Source organism: Cynocephalus volans, chromosome 10 (assembly GCF_027409185.1).
Source record: "Cynocephalus volans isolate mCynVol1 chromosome 10, mCynVol1.pri, whole genome shotgun sequence".
In the NCBI taxonomy this organism is placed as follows: Eukaryota; Metazoa; Chordata; class Mammalia; order Dermoptera; family Cynocephalidae; genus Cynocephalus; species Cynocephalus volans.
In genome coordinates, this window is record NC_084469.1 from 45,397,701 (window position 1) to 45,413,980 (window position 16,280).

Here is a 16,280-nt window from a genome sequence, read left to right on the forward strand (position 1 = left end):
ATTTGCAAATGACATATTTGATAAGGGGCTTGTATCTAGAATATATGAAGAACTCCTGCAACTCAGTAATAAAAAGACAAACAACCCAATTTTAAAGTGTCTATTTCTCCATAAGGCCATAAACACATGAAAAAATGCTCAACATCATTAGTCATCAAGGAAATCCAAATAAAAACTATAATGAAATAAAACTTTATACACACTAGAATGGCTATAATCAAAAAGACAGATAAGTTCTGGTGAGATGTGGGGAAACTGGAAGCTTCATACATTGATGGTGGGATTGCAAAATGGTACAGCCACTTTGAAAAACAGTCTGGGAGGTTCCTTAAAAAGTTAAAGAGTTCGCTTGAGCCAGCAATTCTTCTCCTAGGTGTATACAACAAGAGAAATGAAAACATATACCTACACAAAAACTTGTACACAAAAGTACACAGCAATATTATTATTAGCAGAAGGGGAAGAACAACTCAAATGTCCATCAACTGATAGGTAAACAAAATATGGTACATCCTCACAACGGGATATTATTCAGCCATAAAGAGGAATAAAGTTCTGGTACATGCTAAACATGGATAAACCTTGAAAACATGATGCTAAGTGAAAGAAGTCAGTTACAAAAGATCACATATTATATGGTTCAATTTATATGAAATGTCCAGAATAGGCAAATCTATTGTCTCTATATAGAGAAAAAATAGTTTAGCAGTTGCCTAGGGCTGGAGGAGTGGGGAATTTGGAGTTAAAGTAAAGGGAGTTTCTTTTTGGGTAAAAAAATGTTCTAAAATTGATTGTGATGATAATTACACAACTCTGTAAGTATACTGAAACCACTGACTTGCATGACGTGAACGTGAATTATCAACCGAAGTTGTACAAAAAAAAAATAGAAAAAAAGAATGCATAATATGATTTCATTTACCAAATGACAAGAACAGGAAATGCTAATCTATGCTGTCAAAAGTCAGGAAAGTAGGTACCCTGGAAGGGATAAGGAGAGTGACTGGAAGGGAACACACAAGAGTGCTTCCGACATGCTGGTTACGTGGGTTAGTTCTGTTTGTGAAAATTCTTCAAGGTGTTATGTAGTCATGATAAGTGCAGTTTTTTGTATACTTCACCAAAAAGTATAAAAGTATATTTTATGATTAGCACCTAGATCATTTAAGTGCCTAAATAAAAACGAAACATTCTAGCCTATACCAAAAATCAAAATGGCAACCACACTCAGAAGGTCACCTCCTATATAAACTTAATAGGAGAAAAAGGTACTCGGGAGAGCATTGTTGATGGCAATAAAATAGTACTGTCTATAAAATTAAGAAAACTTATCCAAGTCCCAGTATCAAAAAATTAGAAGTGTTATTTGTCAACAGTGATGAAGAAGTTATTACAATATATTATTAAACTTATGGTGAAGAACATTTATGGTGAAGATGGGGAATATTTCTAGCTCTATCACTTACTGTTGTGTTTAATAACAATCAGTGAACTTTTTTTTGCAGCTGGCTGGTATGGAGATCTGAACCCTTGACCTTGGTGTTACCAGTACCACACTCTACCGAGTGAGCTGACTGCCAGCCCATCAGTTAACTTCTTAGTGCCTTAAATCTCTTGGGGATATCACACTTCATGTGATTTGCGGGAAAATCAGGTAAGGTTTGATATGTGAAAGCACTCCAAAAAACCAAAAAAGGTTAAGGAAATGTATACTGTGTAGTTCAAAATGAAACCAAAAGGTCTCAAGTGAAATACAAATTGAGAAACCTAAGAGTTTACTCAATTATTCTATTAAAAAGCATCCTGAATTAGTTGATAAAATTTTTCAAATGATTCCATAAAGGTCTCTTCAGAGGCTATAAATATATTTCATATTATTTGATTGTTAAGAAAAACAGCTAGAGTGTCAAGCAGAATAATGGTCTGAATGAAGCAGCATGATACTTTACAATATGGCATATTGTTAACCACCATAAATATTTTAATTAGAAAATATAGTAAGAAGGCCGATTTTATTTATCCTTTATTTATACAACTTAAAACTTATAAACATGTGCTGGCTGGTTAGATCACTTGGTTAAAGCATGGTGCTGACAACATGAAGGTCAAGGGTTCAGATCCCTGTACCAGCCAGACACCAAAAATAAAATAAAGTAAAAACTTAAACAGGATGTCACTGGCATTTGAAGGAGAGGATTTCTAAGCCTTTCTTCCTAACGGTAGATGCAAATCAGTCAATACCTGAGAAGTGGAGCTGTCTGAACCAGCGGGCTGAGACTCATCATGAGGGCCAACAGAGCCATGAGCAATCAGCGAAGCATTCGCTCCCAGAAATTCGTCTCCTCGAACTGAATGGATGAGATCATTCAAATATTTATAATAAAGATTGCTGGACAAAAAGCCAGGCAAAAAGACCTGAAGGAGAAGAAAAGCATTATTTTAAAGTTAAAGTCAAATGCAGGCAGCTAAAAGCTTATTTTAAATAAACAAATTTTACCTACAATTCAATAAGTTGACACAAATGTCCTTACTTCTTGTTACACTCTGAGTACTATCTCTCTGTACATAGTTTACACTGTAACTAAAGCTATAATGTGTTAAATTTTGTTGGCCCCCTCCCCAAAATACTTGTCATAAAACTATTATATAGACTTGATATTATTACTTCCTAGTGAGCAGAAAATACTCCACAGAGTGGATATAATAAGAAACTATATTTTTCTGATTTGTGATTAAAAAGTCTTTGTACATACATTGATTTTTACTTTTGAACTAATTTCCTTAAGATAAATTGCCAGGAGTATAATTACTGAGCCAATTTACCCTTCAAAAAGGATGTTATCAATTTGTATAACTAGCAATATATCAAGGTATCTGTTTCCACACAGGCTTTCCAATACTGGAAAATAAAGTCATTGTTAAATAAATGTGTGATGGTTTTATTTGCACTTAGATGTTTTTTTCTGCATTTATTTGTTTGTTTGTTTCTGGCAGCTGGCCAGTGTGGGAATCCAAACCCTTGACCTTGGTGTTATAAGACTGTATTTGCATTTAATAATTATTAATGGTGCTGAGTAAGTTTCCACGGTTGTTATTTGCATTTTTCATTACAAACTTTTCCTTCAAAGCATTTAGCACAATTGTAAATATTTATGTCCATATTTAATATATGGCTTCTTTATAGACTAAGCTCTAGGAGGGCAGAAACCACATTTCCTTTATTTACCACTGGAATACCAATACCTAGCACAGAAATACTCGAAGTATTTGCTGAATGAATCATTCATATCACTTTCCCACTTATCTAGCAGGGGCTTGATAGTAATCTTAAAATTAGTATAAGTTCCTTACATATACACATTTAATAAAAACTTTTTTTTTTTTTGGCAGCTGGACAGACAGTTCAGGGATCCGAACCCTCAACCTTGGTGCTACAGCACCATGCTCTAACTAACTGAGCTAACCGGCCAGCCCAGTAAAAACTATTTTTGCATTTTGTTTTGTTTCTGAATTTTAATTTTACTACCCCGAAAATTCACATTCTTTATATGATACAAATCTGAAACTTTTCCTTTAAAATGAGAAAGAGAAAGATGTTAATTTTAATACCAAAAAATTATTATCCCTGGGTAACAGCTGATACTCTATTCTGTTTCCTATGACTTTCCAATGATTTGGTTTTTATATGTAACTCTTCAGTATTCCCAGAATTCAGTATTTGTGTATGGTATTATGTAGCAGTGCTTAATTGATCTTTTTCCACCTGCATACACATGACATATGTAAGCAACATAACCTTGTGGGCTTCTTCTGGGCTCCATGCAATTCCTAATAAAATCTTCTCTAGTTCATTACAAGAATAAATCATTCACAAATTTCAACACTTTATTGTTAATAAGCTATTAGTGATAACTTGTAAGTGATCATGATACACAAAACTAGTGTTCCAACACTGTTGACAGATACTAATGAAATATTTGGACCATTCCTAAACTAACTTTGCCCAATACTGCTATCTAAGTATCTAAAAAGATGTAATAATAACAACAATAGTAGCAGTTAACATTTTTTAATTCTTACTAGGTGTCAGGCACTATGTTAATAATAAACACTTTATATACATTACTTCATTTAAATCTTCAAAATAACTTTAAGTATCCATATTATCCACATTTTACAGATGAGGAAAATGGCATTAGAGAATTTCAGTAACTGCCCAAAGTCACTCAGCCTACAGAGATTAAGACTAATATACATATACCAAGTCAGACTCAAAGTCTCTGCTCTTAATCACGATGCTGCACTGCTTCAATTTCCAATGTTCTGTTACATCTGGTTTTTCCCACGTTATGTTTTCTTGGTTCCACCAGTAAAACTTCCTGTCGCTTAATACTTTTGAAGTTCTTGATTACCTTCTCCATGGTCGTCCAGGCCTGACGTAATGGAGTTATGAAACAGTTAGGGAGTGGCCCACCTTCTCTGCAGATATTGGATTCAATTTCTAATCGTACAACATCATCAAATCCAAGAGGATGTGTGGCTTGGAGAGAGAAATACCTAAGGTATAAAAAGACAGCCAGAGTGAAACCAAATTCTATAGTAAGTATTAAGCAACTTTTGGCACCTACACCACAGAATCTCATATGGGACTACTTGACACAGCATGTAAACCTAGAATCATAGAACTGGGTGATGACAGCCCTGCTATAACCTTTATTTATTCCCACTGCCCCAAAGATATCTGGGTCAACTTGCTGCCTCCCTATCTGCCTTCCAACTATCCTTAGTTCTTGCCGAGCAAACTCTGCTGTTGTTTAAGACCTATGAGGGCCAGGCTACAACTGAGGCATACAAGTCAATCACAAATATTTAATGAGCACCTATTCTCTGTTCAAGACTTGGTAGATATAAAAAGATTTACAATAAAGTAAGACATAGTCATTTTCCCTGAAAAGAGAGCAGAAAAGATGTATACTCAAGATACAATGAGAACACACCATCATAACATGGAGGCACAAGCAATAAACATGTAGGAATTCAAAACAAAATGACACTGAAGGTGTAGTGGAGAGATCTGATGTATCTGGATAGTACTAACAGACTTGCTGATGACTTGGTGTGGAAAACAGCATAATTAATATTGATAACTCGAAGATTTCTAACTTGATGGGATATAGTGTAGCTAGTGTTTGGGTAAGATGATTATGAAGTGCACATTAAAAAAAAGTATTAAAAGCAGAGGAAAAAAAAAAAAATACATGCTCTGTTCCAAGCACTCTAGGAGCTTCTATCTCCTATCTATGACAGAAAGACTAATGATACATAACTGTGAGTAGGCATATATAAAATATAAAAACAAACAAGTAGGGATCTGTAAAGTCAAATTTGGCACAATGAACTTGGTAGAATGACAGTGCCATTGGGATGTCATACAGTAATCTTCATTTAAAAACTGCTCCCAATGTGAAAATGGGATCCAGTAGGAAAACAGGGTTGCTGCTCTGTGTGCTTACTGAGCTCAAGCCAGGACCTTACTAGTGCCACTATTCTGTTTCAGAACAAAGAAAACTTTTTAAAATCAGCATTTTAATAACAAAAAGTAGGTCTCCCATGTTATAACAAATGTTTGTAAATACTCTTCGATGATTTGAATTTTCAGACACCTCAGACCTAATTTCTAAACGAAAACTCTTGCTATTTCACCATCCATATAACAATGTTTTTTATATAATATCTTCCACAAATATATTATACTAATCACTGGACAGAACAGTAAGAATTGCATTCCAGTCCAAGTTCTGCCACTAACTTGCCCTGTGACTTTGAGGACAATCACTACCCCTCTGGGCCTTAGTTTCATTATCTGCAATATGAGAAAAATCAGACTAGATCCCTAATCTTGCTATTCATCTGAATTATCTGGCATGTCTTCTAAACATAAAGATTCCTGGTCACACTGCAAACCTGCTGAATCAGAACCTCTGACAAAGGAGCACTGGGAACCTATTTTTAACAAACTCCCAGGTGACTCTTATGCAAATGGCCCAGCATAAGCCTGCAGACCAATGATCAGGCACCACTGGCCTAGACGTTCTTGGCTTTCTTCCAAACCTAACATCCCATGGATTTTTCTCTATCCTCAAGTTACACCTTTAGCACTTGCTTGTGGATACAAATAACGAATTACTTTTGTTCACAGAGTAAGAGAAGTTAAATGAAAAGAAAAACACCACGTGCTGTGGAGCTGGCCACAGTCTTATCACTTGTCTGTGCAGATGTTTTCAATTCCATTCACTGTAAGATTTTTCCAAGCCCTCATTTTCAGTAAAAACTAATGAAAAACTATTACTCATTTAGCGACGTGGCTGAGCAGATTTGCACCAGAAAACACCCACACATATTCAAGGCCTATAACAATCTAGTCCAACTAGTTTCATCTTCCTCTTATGTTCCCCACCCCTTTGATTATCCAAATTCATTTCTTCAAAGTGCCACATTCCCCTAAGTTCTATGACTTTGCTTGTGCCAGTGCCCTCTGCCTAGAATGTTCTTTCCTGTCTTCTCTGGCTAGCAAAACTTAATCTATTCTTCAGGATGCCAATCAAATCGTTGATTTGGGAAACACTCCCTGAACACCACCACCATTGCAGTCCTGCTTGCCGCACGTGAACCTTCCCCTTCCCCAACAGAACTTGTGTTTTAAGAACCCCCAAAGTTTTACACACACCATAGGAAAGCAGCTTTTATGCTGCCCCCCATGAGCTCCTTGACAGCAGAAACTGAGTTTATTCATCTTTATTTCCATAGCACATATCAAATGCTCAATAAGTATGCTGAATGCATCTGTTCAATAAAACTCACTTGTCATACAAAATCATGGCATCATTCTGTGCCTCCTGTCCATCATATTGGCCCTTTTTGGCAGCAAGCTGAGACTGGAAGTTATCTGCTGCCAACCAGAACTGTAAGACATTCACTGCATCCTCTTTTTCCATGTACTAGGAAGGAAAAATACAAGAGAAAATAAGACTATAAACAGATTTCTCTCACCATCTCTAATCTACATGCCCCAAGTATTAAAATACAGGACATAAGCAAAAAGCAAAAAAATGCCGTTCTTCAGTTAGTCAGCAACTTACAGTCATTTGAGTTTGAAGCTTTCAAATATTCTTTTAGAGGGGGAAAAAAAACTCCAAAATTAACAAAATACAAGCACCAGACAGAGGGATGCAAACTTTAGTGAACTCAAATAAAAATTACACTAAATTGGATTTGTGGTTCCTTGCCGGCAAACATACGAAGCGTAAATTAACCAAACCAAATCTTTTACACCTGATCATTTCCATCAGTCCATGAGGACATGCTAACCTAAACAAATGCTGATTTAAACGTATAGCAAAGAAAGAAAATGAAAAAACAAATTCACTGAGTAACTGTCTTCTTGTGAAGAGGAAGAATCCAAGTGTCTAAATTACTGCTTTGTGAGACTGGAAATCCTCTTTATCTCTACTTAATAGTCATTTGCTTTGCAACAAAAGAATTTCATTTGCTGAAGCCTAAAAAAATACCATTATACTAAACTGTATGCCTCAAAGAGATTAATATGCTCATTGTTTGTTGCAAATGCTTCACAGCTAAAGTAAAAATGATGAGAGTAGGAAAAAATTTACAACTTTTCTTTCTCTCTTCTGAAGTCTGGTCTGCAAATATTTGTGCACTGGAATCAAGTATGAAATTCTACGGTTTTAAAAACATGCACATTCTCTTATAAGCAGTAGTTTAATTAGGTTTTTCAAAATTAGAGTTATTTTACACTGAATTTTCATGTCCTCTTTAATCTGACTATTAAAGTACTCTTGCCATTGGATACAACTTAAAATAATAATAGATCTTTTTGGAAATGATTAGTCTTTTCTATGTTATTTTCTATACAGGGCCCCAGCAATTATAGTTTAGAGGCTGGAATGCTCTAATAGAGTGTGAACGAAATGCAGACTTTACCTCAGAGAAATAAAAGAGGGCTGACTCACAGAAGAGAATGTCAGCCAGGTAAACAGTTCCACTGGTCAGCACTTCAATCTGGTATTTACAGAAATGGTGACTTCGCAGAAACTCACTAAAGTGCCTGCACATGGATAAAAAGGGAAAATTTGAGGGAACGACCAAGGAAAGAGCTTAATTGGGAAAAATATACTCTTTCCATATTGTCCCTACTGTATCTTAAAGGCCTGTGTCAATGCTACCTCACTTCCCAGGGTGTCGTTCCTGATTCGTTTACCTGTAAGTAATCTCTCCCATCTCTTAATGACTTTGTAGCACTCCTCTGACATTTAACACATGCTACCTCATATTACAGTTACCAAAGAACATGCCCTATTTCTTTTATTAGGCTGTAACTTCCTTCAAGGCAGGCACTATACCTAACCGTGCCTTACACAGAGCAACCTTTTAATAAACATTAAATGAAAGAATGAACACGAAGATTTTTTTTAAGAATATGCAGCAGTAATTAATCTCAAAAACTCTGGAGGCTATTTCAGCAATCTACATTGAATTAGTTACATAGCATCCATTAAGCTTAAAGCATGAACTAACACATTAGGATAGCCCTCTGAAGACATCCATTATTTAAATGAATAAACCAATTCTAATAGTCACACTATAGTCTCAATCACTCCCAAATGACTTCAGAACTAAAAATAAGTTCTTTCAACTTAGGAAATACTATAGAGTTCACATAATTGATATTTGAAAGAAACTATTAACCAAGATAGTCTTAGAGTATGCTTATATGATCTTGTAAATATTCAAAATACTTAAATCCTCAAAGATACTTTATTTTTAGTTAAACGAATCCTCAAAGATACTTTGCTTTTTAGTGAAGCCCATCCCTAACACTGAACCCAAATTCTCAAGAATGCAAAATGTGAAAATATGAAACTAACTTACTCTTGCTCCATTGCACTAAAGACTACAGACTGTGCCAAAACGAAACAGTTGGGGTCCACCTGTCCATCTTCTCCACAAATCTTTGCTGTAAAACAAATAGTAAATAATTAGATTTCCACTATATTCAAACTGTACACATTTGTAAAACTGGGAAATAAATAGTAAGGGCATATAAATTAGGTTTTAAATAGAACTAAAAGAAAATGCAGCTGATCTTGAGGTGAGAAAAGCCTTTCAAAGCATATATGCAAAAGCAGAAATCAAAAGATTTAACAATATAAAATTAATTTCTATACATTAAACATCCCAAAAACAAAATAAAAAAGCAAACAGAAGAAAGAATTTGCAGCATGTATGATGGTTACAAGATCACTATCATTAATATATGAAGAGCTCTTACAAACTCATAAGAAATGTCCCAAAAGAAAAATGAACAAAGGACATGACAGACAACTCACAGAAGAGCAAACATAAAATGGCCAGTATGAAAAGATATATATGCTCACTAGTAATCAAATAAACATAGGTTAGAATAAGGAGGTACTACACATTGTCTAGTAAATTTGCACAAAAATGTACAGTGTACTAACAGTACATATGTTTAATTGGTTCATAATACATATGCTTGAGCAAAGGCATGGGAATACTATGACTTCTGTTAGTAGGAATATAAATTGGTATATCTCTTTCTGGAATGCAATCTGACAGTTTCTAGGATAAGCTTTAAAAACGAACACAACCTTTCAATCAACAATCCTATTTTTAGGATTGAAATCTAAACAATTATGGATTTGTGAAAATATTTATCTGTAAAAAAGTTTATCAAAATGTTATTGGTAGAAATTTTAAAACATAAAATATGCTAAAATAAGGAATTGCCTAAATAAATTACAGCAAATCAATAAGCTGTTTAACTAGCTAGAAAAAAACATGGCTAGAAAAAACCATATAACCATGATGGCTGGTCTCACTTTAAGTTCATGACCTTAGTAGGACCTTAAGGAAATCCAAGGATCATACTACAGTTTCCTGGTCTGTTTACTCTCGCACTCTCCTAGACAACACACAGCTGTGATATTGTGAAATATATATTTGGTCTTCTTCCAATTTCATAGCATACAGCTCCTAAAATCCTTGGAATCTCCGAAGTTATAAGAGTGACTTTTTTATGCCAATGAGATGACTGGTGGTGGAGGGCCCTTAGATAGCTTCAGGATGGGGGCTAGTCACAAGAAAGACCAAGGCAGGATCACATTGGGACTTTCAGCTCCATCCCCCAACCTCTGGGAAGGGGAGAGGGACTGAAGGTTGAGTTGATCACCAACGGCCAATGATTTAATCAATCATGCCTAAGTAATAAAGCCTTTATAAAAACCCAGAAGGAAAGAGTTGGGGGGAGAAGGAGCAGCTCTGGATAGCTGAACATGTGGACATTCCTGGAGGGTGGTGCACCTGGAGAAGGCACAGAAGCTCCGCACCCCTTCTCCCATACCCTGCCCTATGCACCTCTTCCATTTGGCTGTTCATTTGTATCCTTGTAATATCCTTTACAATAAATGGATAAATATAAGTGTTTCTCTGAGTTCTGTGAGCCATTCTAGCAAATTAAATGAACCCAAAGAGGAGGTCCATGGGGACCATGATATAGTCAGTTGGTCAGACACACAGGCTACACAATCTGTCTTGTGGGACTGAGACCTATGGGGTCTGGCAGTATCTCTAGGTAAAGAGTGTCAGAATTGAACTGAATTAAAGGACACGCAGCTGATGTCCACTGGAGAATCATCTGCAGAATTGGTTGCTGATGGGGAAAAAACCCCACACATCTGGGGTCACGTAAGTGTTCTGTGTTGTGAGTTTACAGCATGAGAAACTGAGTTTATTTTTTTCTATATCCTTACAAGAGCACATCTTCTTACTCAAATGTTTAATACTTCTTCTCCTAGTCTCCTTGCTGAGGACTTTGCTTCCTATTTCACTGAGAAAGCAAAAACAATCAGAAAATTATTTCCAGCATCTCCCACCACATCTTGTAACTTACCCATGCATTCTGCATTCTGTCCTGTTGCTACAGATGAACTGTCCTTGCTCCTAGCTGAGCAACCTTCTATTTGAGTAACAGAATCCATCCTCTTTCACCCCTTCAGGCCTTCTCTCCTATATCAACTTTTCCTCTGCTACTGCTTCATTCGCTTCAGCTATATATACTGTATGCTATACTTATATACCTGCTTGTATGCTATGTGATATATTTTATATGCTTACAATACATCTCACCTTAAAAACAAAATCAAAGAACATTGTCCCTTGACTTAACATCCCCTTCCAGCTCATTGTTAGAGCAAAATGCCTTATAGGAGTTGTCAATACTTGCTGTCTCGACTCCTCCTATTCTCTTAAAACTCCGCCAACTTTTGTCCATAATGGCCTACTGTAACTAAGATGACTAGTGCACACGGGGTTGCCAAATCCATTCAATTCCTAGTCTTCACCTTAGTTAACCTTATCATTTAACATCTTTGATGGCACTCTCCCAGAAACTCCTTTCACCTGGATTCCAGAAAAAAACTATTCTCTTGATCTATTACTCTCTTGATGAAAGAGGGCCAACTTAGTGGCTGTTACTTCTAAGTCTCCTTTGCTAGTTCCTCCTCATCTGCAAGACTTCTAAATGGTAGGCATGCTCCAAGACTCAGTCCTTAGATCTCGTCATCCCTTATTATACTCACTCCCATAGTAATGTTATTCCTTCTCCTAGCTCTAAATCCATTCTACATGCTGATGACTTCCAAACATGGACCTCTAACCTGGATCTCTGTCATGAACTTCTCATGGAGATTCCAACTGCCTACCTGACATTCACCATTTGGATATCTAAAACCAACCTCCTGACTTTCTCCATGAGCCATTACTCCCAGTCTTCCTCGTCTTATAAATGGCAACTCCACTATTCCAAGTATTCAGTTTTTAAAAAACAGATTCATGCTTGATTCCTTTTTTCCCTCTCATACCACACACTTCCAAACCATCAGCAAATTGTCAGCTGTATATTCAAAGCATTTAAAAAATTCTACCACTCCAAAGATTTGTGGAAGATGGAATAGGTAGTGGAAGCATAGTTTCTAGATCATTCTGAATCCCCACATAAAAAGAGTAATTAGACAGCAACATCAAAACCCCATGGATAATATGTACAATAAAACTAGTTAGGATGGATATACAATAATAGCTAAAGTGGAGCCTCCTCTGAAAAAAAAAACAAACTCATTGAACTACAGCTACATTAGAATATTCAAACTGCAAGGGGTGATAAATAATTAGAGCAGGATTCAGAAGAACGAGGCTCAAAGAGGAAAAGTGACTTGTCTAAAGCCATATAGGTAATTAACATTCTAAAATGCACAATAATAGACACTGGAATGGAAACTTTCTCATATTTCATAATCACTAAATGTTATCAACTTGATCTTTCAGAAGATTTTTTCCCTCGTGGGGGGAAATTTGACAAAGTTTGAATAGATGAAAAAACAGAACTGCAGTGGCATTTCATTTTCAAATGTTTCATTTGGCTCAAAACTCCTTCCTCCTTTTCTTTCCCTCCCCACACAGTTTGGTTATCAACTGGTACAAATAGACTTCCAAAGGAATCACTAGCTAACCAATTACTCAAATAGTCAATTTTAATCACAACACCCTACTTATATTACTAGGATAAGTTGGTCTAGGGAAGTCTGGCAAATTCCCATATAAAAATAGAGCAACTACACAGAAAAACCAAAATCCCATGACCAACATCTGTCAACAAAACTAGGTGAAATGATATCACCACAAACCCCAAAATACAAGCAGATGGGGACAGCTCACCAACAGCCACAAGGCCTATGTGTTGTAGGTGTCTGTGAGGGCAAGAGAAGGAAAGTGGAGGCAGCATCTGACAGACCCTAAAGGAGCCAAAGCCCAGAGGACCAACTTAAGACCCCAAATGGAAACTGGAAAGGGTCTTGCTACGCACAATAACAAGTGAGTGCAAAGAACCCACAGTAAGAACTGAAGAAGCCCACGCTGGCAAGAATCTGCTGGGAGTACAATAACATACTTATTTCATAAATCACAAATACTAAACTGAGAAATAAAAATACAAAACTTATTATCAACACTTGTGGGAATATAATATTTGCTGGGTGAACAAATGCACCAATTTTATCTGTAAGTATAGGTCTACCTAAGGTCTTCCTGATGAAATATAGTAAAAGCTTTCAAACTCTCTTTTTTTACTATGACCTACAGAGAAATATATTTGTTGACTCAGTATACAGATACATATATGTACATATGATGAAAAAAATTTCCTGAAGTGATGTTTGTCCTTACCACTCTGAAACACTTTGATTTTTCTATTCCAGTCTTTTTTTTGCAGAGGGGTGAGGGCATAAGAGAAGGCTGGTCTCAACCTACAGTATGAAGAACACTGACGACACAGCATAGTAGTTAAGGTGTGGCAGTCTAGTTTCAAATCGTGACTCTACCATGTCTGAGCTGTGTTACCTTGAAAAAGGACTTAAGTTCTCTGTGCCTTTGTTTCCTTATTTATAAAATAATAAGTGTATTCACCTCCACAAGGTTCTTTAGAAGATGAAATTAGTTTATCCATGGAAAGTGCTTAGAATACTGTCTGGCACACAGTGAGTGTTCAATAAGTGTGTGCTATTACTGTTCTTGCCATTGCTGTTATTCAGGTCAAAGTCTAAGAATTTGGGTCCAACATATAAACTTTTTATGTGAGCTATAATCAGATATAAGAAAGTACTTAGACAACAAACTAGGAAGGGAACAATTATATTCCATGTTCATGAAAAATTCTTAGTCCGTAACCAAAAATATTCAGTTTCTGTTTTGGTGGGGTTTTTTGCCATAAATTCAAGCAGTGCTTACCTATGATGTCATTTCTCATTGCTTCTGTAATTGGTATTGGTTTAGCAGCATCTGGAGATATATATTTGGTAAAAGTATTCACTGCATCTTGTTCTATACCTGCAAGAGAAGAAGGGGATAACTTCAAAAATCAAAAAGCAATGTGGGGCCGAGCCCGTGGCGCACTTGGTAGAGTGCTGCGCTGGGAGCGTGGCGACGCTCCCGCCGCGGGTTCGGATCCTATATAGGACTGACCGGTGCACTCACTGGCTGAGTGCCGGTCACGAAAAAACGACAAAAAAAAAAAAAAAGCAATGTGGACCATACTAATGGACTATATTCATGAACATCAGGGCTTTGTTTGCTGTGTGCCCTTACTACAAAATAAGCTTCCATCGTAAAGTTGTTTTTTCATTGTTTCATTTGTAGAACAGAAGAGTTATATGTGAATTCGCCCCTCCACTCCCTTTATGAGCTAATAAGCTCCTTAATAGTAATTTTTTTTGGTGGGGGAGGCAGGGGTCATGCCTGGCCTGTATGGGAATCCAAAGTCTTGACTTTGGTGTTACAACACCACACTCTAACCAACTGAGCTAACCAGCCAGCCCTATAGCAATTATTGATGTACGTTCTCTTTCCATGTCTCTTCTCCAAAGTCCCAACTTGAAGGACTTGCACAGCAATATAATAGTAGAAGCTCAAAAATTCTTTTAGAAATCTACATTTAAAATATTTTACAAAATCATTTCACATACATAAATACAGTCATTTGATGTTCAACAACTCTGTAAGGTTAAAACAATGAATCTCAAACTTTTCAGTCTCAGAAGTTCTTTGCAATCTTAAAAATTATTGAGGATCCTAAAAAGCTTTTGTTTATGTGTGGTTTATCTATATATATTAAGGTATTAAAAATTTAAAAAGAAAAAATTATAGATTCAGTTATAATTAACAATATTAAATCTTTAGATGTTAACATATTTTATTTAAAAATTTTTTCAAAATGAAAACATTAGTGAGAAGGCATTATTTTACATTTTTATAACTTTAATGTTTGTCTTAATAGCAAACTGGTGGATTCTAATGTCTGCTTTGGCATTCGATCTTGTGCTATGTTGTTACGGTCGACATATATATTAAGAAAATCTGGCCTCACAGACATGTAATTGGGAAAAGGAGTACTTGAATAGCTTTTTGAGATAATCATGGATATATTTTTCTTTGATATTAAAACCAAAACTCCACAAGTAGTAGTTTCTTAAAGGTTAGTTAGAATATAGACTTTGAAACCATCCTGTTACATTAAAATCCACTGATCTATCTTCCATATTTAATGGATTTTTTTACTCATGTATAATTTTATAACTTCATATATTGTCTACTATTTTGGGAAATATTGGTACCTTGACTTAAGCAGATCTTCCATACGTTGACACACTGTATCAAAAAATGTAAAACAAAACAAAAAACCCAACAAACTATCACTAATACTACCAATAACCTTATCAGAACACTCTTTAAAGCTGTCATAGCACATAATGGTAAATAGAAGTTTTCCAAAATTCTGATTTTTACTTGAAAAGCTTGAATTTTATCATTGGGCAACATATACTGCCCGTTTTTTTCCGTGAAGCGATAGGCTCACTTCCTTCATTTCCAAACAAATATCTGCCAAATACCCAAGTCTGAATAACCGTAGTTTGCTGGCAGACTTCTTTCGAGTAAAAATGGTGTTCCATTAAAAAAGCAGCTACTTGAGCTCACAATCAACTGTACACATGCTTTCTTAGAAACAACTGTATACTTCGGTATTCAGGAGTGCTTTATGCATAACTCTCACTTCATCACACATATTAAGAAGACATGTACTCAAAGGTTTACATGTAATAAAATTATTATCTATTGCTCCAAAGACATCCTTAAGTAAAAGTGGCATTTAATTTTAATAGGAATACGTGGCAGTAAAGAATACAATGACTACTAGTACAGTTTGGTCCAATGCCAGCAGGTTTTCCCCACCATTGTTTTTGCACCATTATTACAAATATCAACACAGTGAAAAAGACAAATAACACCTTAGAATTAGTATGAAAACAGTTCTGACCTCATGAACCCCCCTGAAAATGTGTCAGGGACCTCCTAAGAGTGTGTAAACCATATTTCAAGAACCCCTGGGTTAACAGAATAAATCATTATCCCTATTTTTAAAAAAAATGGTTTTTTGGGTGGTAGGCCAGTACAGGGATCTGAACACTTGACCTTGGTGGTATCAGCACCACACTGTAACCAAGTGAGCTAAATGGCTAACTTTATCCTTATTTTTATAAAAAAAGAAAATGTATGTACAAAAAGGAAAATAGCTTATCTGAATAAGGTATTTTGAGTAAAAGTATAGAGTTTTTGAATGCAATTGAAGTTAT

General features: G+C 35.8%; 1 protein-coding gene across 3 annotated transcripts in view; it reads right to left on the reverse strand.

Annotated features, from left to right (window-relative positions):
* Window positions 1-16,280, reverse strand: part of AKAP10 (A-kinase anchoring protein 10) — a 67,510-nt gene that overhangs the window by 21,158 nt on the left and 30,072 nt on the right. For all 3 annotated transcript variants that reach the window (XM_063110951.1, XM_063110950.1, XM_063110952.1), the window contains 6 exons: window positions 13,882-13,980; window positions 8,950-9,034; window positions 8,002-8,125; window positions 6,862-6,998; window positions 4,413-4,557; window positions 2,242-2,415 (listed from right to left, as the gene is read on the reverse strand). In XM_063110951.1, coding sequence (XP_062967021.1) covers window positions 2,242-2,415; window positions 4,413-4,557; window positions 6,862-6,998; window positions 8,002-8,125; window positions 8,950-9,034; window positions 13,882-13,980 — 764 coding nt within the window. The remainder of the gene's footprint in view (window positions 1-2,241; window positions 2,416-4,412; window positions 4,558-6,861; window positions 6,999-8,001; window positions 8,126-8,949; window positions 9,035-13,881; window positions 13,981-16,280) is intronic.